Raw genomic sequence first — 7014 nt, forward strand, 5'->3', positions numbered from 1 at the left:
GTTAATTACAATTCTCTCCATTGAGATGAATAACCTAGATTTCATCAGCATAAAGAAGATGGATTCCCAACTATACAAGAAGCTACTTAGAAGTCTCTGTCTTTGACAAATAGCCAGGATCATTTGAAATATAATTGTGTGTGATATGGACAGTGCAGCTTGGATTTGAATTAACTGCAATTTCCTTCTCAGCAATAGATCAATGTTCTTGGTGCATTTACAACCAGCAATGATTGTGTGGCGGGACGCCAGGAGAAACTTCCCTCTATTATTTTTACCACATCCCATTGTCTTGATCAAATGACAGTTCAAAATGATTCACAGGAGTCTGATTTATTGGCTGCTTGCTCCAATAGTTTTAGCAAGTTTAATTACAGATTACAAATACAGAAAAAACATTTTTGATTTGGATTTAATTAATACCAGATTATATATGCATACCCAATCAAGCACCTTCTCCAGCTCCTTATTTAAGATACCAGTTGAAACACATGGCATTCAAACCAGAGGAGCTGGGTTGTTTAGACATAGCAACAAGAAAGAAAGGACGATAAATGAGCAATTCACAGCACCAATTTTGTCCAATGTTAAGACCGGCTCGAAAGTCGCATAGATAAGGAGGGACACAACACCGAGTTAGATGCAAAACAAAGGTGACATTTTATTACATAACACAAAATAACATTAACATGAGAATCAAAACCAGGGTCTGGCACTTATTAGGCCAAACCCACACCTTCATGCAGGTGCCCTCAGTAGTTCATCAGGGAGCTGCGCCGAGAACTCAAAGACATAAAATGCACACATATGTGCGCGCGCACACGCACACACGCACACACACACACATGCATTCACAGCAGGACATAGAATTGCGTGTAACACCAAACATGTTGGTCTGGATAGGACAATAGCAATAGAAAACAAGACTCATTTGGCTGTGACACGCTAGCTGAACTCAAAGCACTCGGCTCGGCCAAAAAGGGAACACTAACCAAACACAAGAAGGATCACCGCAGCCTGAAGATTTAACGTTAAGCACAAGCTACTCTGGTGAAGAGCTAACTATTTTGCAAACCATATTGTTATGAGGTCATGCAGATCATAACGTTTCAATCAGTTCAGACTTCAACTGCACTGCTATGACTTGATAACTGATGTCCACTGTGATACATCACACAACTCAAACTCTTGAGTTTGCGGACGGATTTTCGTGACACACATGAATGAATAGAAAGCAATAACTTCAATGGCAGGAAAATAAATCCAAAAACATAAAGCTGAAAAGCATGCATTGAAAAATTCTTCAGCAGAAATGGTCAAGATCTAGTTATGAAGCTAAAACCTCCAAAAATACTATTGTAAACGTTCCCATGGGCCACATACTCTACATGAACATGCAAGGCAGTGCAGCTCCTCGGCAGTACCTGTTTATCTTTCAGCAGACTGGACATATTGGGAATGTTTCAGCACTTCTAAAGAGCTGCCCACTCAGCTTTCTGATTCAGACACGTCTTACTCATGTTCTTTCCAGAAGTCAGTTTGTGTGGGCGCTGACAAGGGAGACAAAGTGTATGTGTACTGATTGTGTAAACACTCTGTAGCAACTTCTCTGTTGACAGGTCAAAGGGCGAAGAGTCGTGCGAGGATGATGGCCATCAGGTTACACATCCTCCCTCTGCTGGAAAGCCAAAACTTAAATGTTACTTACCTGTCAGTGTTTTATTCATCGTGATCCAGTACGCTGGCAGGAAAAAGACTAAACATCTCAGAAACGGACCCCAACACAAATTCAGAACCTCTATTTAATCAGAATTAAATGTTTTTAATGTATGAATTTGATGTCATGCTTTACCATGAAATTTAAACACGCTGACTGTAAAACACTTCTTTCGTACTTCAACAAAATTTTCTGTAACAGCATTTAAAAACTTTTCTGAAAAGGCAGATACACAAGCATATAAACAAGTACACTTGGGAATATAAGAATAGCAGTGTTAATGGTAAAGAGTAAAGAATGGTAATCCACAACACAATATTGTGTCAGTGTCACATTTTGCCTCGCCCAGGTGTGAAAAGTAAGATTCCTTGCATGTATGTACCAAAAAACACATGGTTAGGGTTAGTTAAAGATCAGGGTTTGTAATAAGAATTTTTTATGAAAGTAACATTACGTACATCACTTAAGTTAAATATGTTACATTATGTAAGTAATTTGCATGTTTACTTTTGCTTCTTCAGACTCAAACATGGGTCTCCTGGGTAAAAGTCCTTGCTTTCACCATTCAACCTGTTGTGTATTATAATGTTAACATGTACCTCAGTCACATGACCTCCTTCTTCAACCCCTGTCATAAATCTGTGTACTTTTCATGCTTTGGAAAGGTAAAACATGGCACAGTATATTCCAGTGGACTGACAGGTGTATGACACCTGTTACCAGACTCGAGCCTCATGATGACACATCACTATTCACTATTTTGCAAGTGTGCCCCTTTACTTGGCTTTGGGGTTGTTGATCTTGCCCATGAAGAGGATGTTCCCAGTGGGGCAATCCAAAATGAAAACCAAGAAGGGCCTGTTAATTATGACTGATGGTGGCAAACTGAAAAGCATAAACTCCATGATGGTGGAGGCTGCAGCTTCGGTACCCAACTCAGTGACACTCAGCGTAGCCTTGTGGGACACCTGTGGAAGGAAAGAGAGGAGGCAGAGAGAGGCTGACTTCAAACAGGCAAACAGGTTTTATTTCAGATTGTCAGCATTCAGTACATGTGGTGGAGTTGGCATATTCTTTAAGGCCCATATAAAGACAATGGAGGAGTGTTTGCCTACCTTTGAGAGTTTGATCTTGTCAGACACACCAGAAAAATCAGCGTTGTCTTCAAAAGCGTTGGTTACGCCCATTTCTTTCAATGCATCCTCCAGTAAAGCATCAGCAGAGATGTCAAATTTTGGCAAGAGCAGTTCTACATACCTGAGAAACGCAGAACATGAGCAGTGTCATAAAGTGTCATGCACATATACAAGTAAATAAAATATATCTGATCCAGTCAACAAATCAACAAATTCTCCATCTCTAGTCCAATGATCACACTCCATTACCTGGTTGCAACCAAGGCATGATGTGCAATCAATACGTTTTGAAACTGTTCCTTTTGCGCCCGAACAGAGCTTAGCACAGAAGTGATGACTGAACAGGGGGAAACAGTAACTTTCATGAGTGAGTATCCGAAGTCACATCGCTTGATCAACATCAGCACCTGAGTTACACACATTTTTGTGAACACTGGAACATTAAATTTTGTGTTAAACTCAGGTGATCCATAACAGAGACCCTTGAAATGAGCCCACAGCAATGAAGCAATGAAGTGTTTTAAGGGGCAGTTGTGTTTCAAGAGGGTGTCACTGTCGAAGCCCAAAGATCGCATGTCAAGTCAGGAGTGCAACCAACTGGGTTTTCTTGGACATTTATGGGGTTGTGCCCTTTAATTCTTCCCTCCCAGTCAAACGGTCAATGCCAAGTTTTACTGTGATGCTCTGAGGTGTTTGAGGGAAAACTGTGGAACAATGGTACGGGTTCTACACAGGTGGCAGCAGTGACGTGACCCATTGGTTTGGGAACGGGCGTTATAAAGCCTTGAGCTCAGATTTTGGCCGGCGCCATCTTGCTAGTTTGGACTGGTTTGGAGCTGGTAGTGACCGTATTTGGGCGAGCTGTGGGGGAGCGAGCGGTGGATCTGACTCGATCTGATTGGAAACCTGGTGATACGACATCCTGCCCACCGATGGCCGTAAAGTGACTGCACCACAGGCCTGTCAATCAAACAGACGAGCCCCCAAAAGTAAGGCTTTTTGGATCTTATTTTGTATTTAATGACGGGATTATTTTCAAATGGACGGCCAGAAAACTAATAAAAAGGAGCAACTTTAGCAAACAAAACTGACAGAATTTTATGATACTAGTTAAATGGGAGGTTATGGAGCCCTTTTGGAGGCATTTTGGAGCTCTGGTGCTCTATCGGCACTCGGTCGTATCGCAGTTTAAGGCACTTCCACATCGGCCTCATTTTTCAGAGCCGGAAGCTACGTCCACTTTTATACACATGGTCTATGGTTCTCCAACATGACGCATTCAAAACGCGCAACTTCTTTGCCCATAACAACATAATTATTGATGCCCACCACACCTCCTCATCGGATTTGGCTCCCTGCAACTTCTTTCGGTTTCCAAAAATCTTACACAAAATTTGATGTGCACTCTCTGCCCAAGTTGCAGGCCCATGGTGAAATAGCAAATGTGCACATACCAGTGGGCACAAAAACAGATGTACCACATGGACTGATGATGATCAAGCAGAGTAACTTGGACTGCTTACTTACAGTGCATCCGGAAAGTATTCACAGCACTTCACTTTTTACATATTTTGTTATGTTACAGCCTTATTCCAAAATGGATTAAATTCATTTTTTTCCTCAAAATTCTACACGTAATATCCTATAATGACAAAGTGAAAATAGTTTGTTTAAAATTTTTGCAAATCTATTAAAAATAAAGAACGAAAATATAACACATACATAAGTATTCACAGCCTTTGCTTAATACTTTGTTGAAGCACCTTTGGCAGAAATTACACCCTCAAGTATTTTTGAGTATGATGCTATAAGCTTGGCACACCTATTCTTTTTGCAGTTTCTCCCATTCTTCTTTGCAGGACCTCTCAAGCTCCATCAGGTTGGATGGGGAGCGTCGGTGCACAGCCATTTTCAGATCTCTCCAGAGATGTTCAATCGGGTTCAAGTCTGGGCTCTGCCTGGGCCTCTCAAAGACATTCACAGAGTTGTCCCGAAGCCATTCCTTTGTTATCTTGGCTGTGTGCTTCGGGTCGTTGTCCTGTTGGAAGATGAACCTTCGCCCCAGTCTGAGGTCCAGAGCGCTCTGGAGCAGGTTTTCATCAAGGATGTCTCTGTACATTGCTGCATTCATCTTTCCCTTCATCCTGACTAGTCTCCCAGTTCCTGCCGCTGAAAAACAATCCCCACAGCATGATGCTGCCACCACCATGCTTCACCGTAGAGATGGTATTGGCCAGGTGATGAGCAGTGCCTGGTTTCCTCCAAACATGACGCTTGGCATTCATGCCAAAGAGTTCAATCTTTGTTTCATCAGACCAGAGAATTTAGTTTCTCATGGTCTGAGAGTCCTTCAGGTGCCTTTTGGTAAACTCCAGGCGGGCTGTCATGTGCCTTTTACTGAGGAGTGGCTTCCGTCTGGCCACTCTGCCATACAGGCTGCTTGGTGGAGTGCTGCAGAGATGGTTGTCCTTCTGGAAGGTTCTCCTCTCTTCACAGAGCAATGTTGGAGCTCTGTCAGAGTGACCATCGGGTTCTTGGTCACCTCCCTGACTAAGGCCCTTCTCCCCCGATCGCTCAGTTTGGCCAGGTGGCCAACTCTAAGAAGAGTCCTGGTGGTTCCAAACTTCTTCCATTTACGGATGATGGAGGCCACTGTGCTCATTGGGACCTTCAATGCTGCAGAAATTTTTCTGTACCCTTCCCCAGATCTGTGCCTCGATACAATCCTGTCTCGGAGGTCTACAGACAATTCTTTGGACTTCATGGCTTTGTTTGTGCTCTGACATGCACTGTCAACTGTGGGACCTTTTATAGACGGTGTGTGTCTTTCCAAATCATGTCCAGTCAACTAAATTTACCACAGGTGGACTCCAATCAAGTTGTAGAAACATCTCAAGGATGATCAGTGGAAAGAACACAACGTCTATCGGGTTAGGGTTAGACGCTGTAGTGGCCCGTTCTCATCATCATGTTCACTTGAACTTTGGTTTTGTCGTTCACATGGAAGTCCGCCATGTCTGTCATGTCATCACTGAAGGGATTCTTCCACTGTCCTATACAATACAGCGGAGTGGGGATGATGACAGTAATGTAGATATGTCAGTGCTAGATTATTACGGTTTGCTTTTAAATGAAACAGTATGCTTTACAGTCATTTTGCTACAAATTAACATAATTAAAGCTGACTTATTTTACATGTGGCCTGTTGGTAAATTTGAAAGACTTTCAACTTGCTTCTTACCCCTAAAGTATACGTAGTTGATAAGCACCATGACCATGTCAGGGTCCAAGTCCTTCACCATGTCTTTGATCTTGTCCTGGGTTTTATTAGCAATATATCTGTTGATCTCAGCTACGGACTCTTCAGGGTTTTCTTGGTCGACTTTAAAGATCTCACCAGAGTAGTAGTGCCTGACATCCCTCAGGAACTTCTCCAGAGGATTGAAACCGGATCGCAGGGCCACAGCGTTGCCGACATCCAGCTGATGGTTTTCCTGGTTGGAGCCCAACATGTAGAACAGATCCTTGTAGGCTTCGTTGACTTGACTCTGGTTAAAGGTGCTGAAGCCCAAGCTGGACAAGAGCTGGCTGTGGGTGTCACCGTGGGCGCCGGTGGACACCATGGACAGGGCGGTGGAGATGCCCAGTGGTGAGTAGAAAATGTTCTTTCCAGGGGCAGCTTTGGCATTCAGGATTTTGTAGAGGGCAAAGGTAAAGTCAGCATAAAAGGAGGACACCTTGTGGCAGCTCACCTCTCTCTCTTGATGGTGGTGGTCTGCCCAGGATTCAGCCGACAGCAGTGCTGCCAGAACACAACAAGCAAAGATCCCACGCATCTTTACAGCCTGTCCACGTGAAAAGAAAAAACAGTGGGACTGAGCTGTAAGTGGAGTTTTACAATGATAGCTCAGAATAGTATTTGATTATAAACAAGACAATAGACAAACATTTTTTGTAAAACATAATGAATAAAAAGAATAGAAGAAGCAGTCAATACAATTTTAATACATGTCAATGATATAACACAGCGTTACAAATCCACTAAAAACACATTTCCTCACCATATTTTCAGAAGTTCATTTAATTTTTCGGTTTAAATCCTATTCCTCACTATTCAGATAAACATACAGTATATTTTAATGGAGGCTGATGCTTACCATT

The 7014-nt window shown here is 42.6% G+C and overlaps 1 protein-coding gene across 1 annotated transcript; it reads right to left on the minus strand.

Annotated features, from left to right (window-relative positions):
- Positions 1-1794: 1794 nt before the first annotated feature.
- Positions 1795-7014, minus strand: LOC138203746 (alpha-1-antitrypsin homolog). Its single transcript, XM_069158757.1, has 6 exons — positions 7011-7014; positions 6095-6698; positions 5797-5906; positions 4183-4217; positions 2833-2974; positions 1795-2685 (listed from the first exon to the last, which is right to left on the minus strand). Exons 1-6 carry the CDS (start codon positions 7011-7013, stop codon positions 2494-2496), a joined length of 1086 nt encoding a protein of 361 aa, XP_069014858.1. The 5' UTR covers position 7014; the 3' UTR covers positions 1795-2493.

The sequence above is a fragment of the Embiotoca jacksoni genome, unplaced genomic scaffold (genome assembly GCF_022577435.1).
Source record: "Embiotoca jacksoni isolate LCO1_2020_lvr unplaced genomic scaffold, fEmbJac1.0.p SCAF_23, whole genome shotgun sequence".
NCBI lineage: Eukaryota > Metazoa > Chordata > Actinopteri > Embiotocidae > Embiotoca > Embiotoca jacksoni.

Bases quoted from the DNA above. Each gene is read 5' to 3' on its own strand.
- LOC138203746 (XM_069158757.1), bottom strand. The intron at 2,975-4,182 runs GTGGGCATCAAT...TGCGTTTCTCAG, and splicing joins AAATCCGATGAGGAGGTGTG to GTATGTAGAACTGCTCTTGC. The intron at 2,686-2,832 runs GTAGGCAAACAC...TTCCTTCCACAG, and splicing joins ACAAGATCAAACTCTCAAAG to GTGTCCCACAAGGCTACGCT.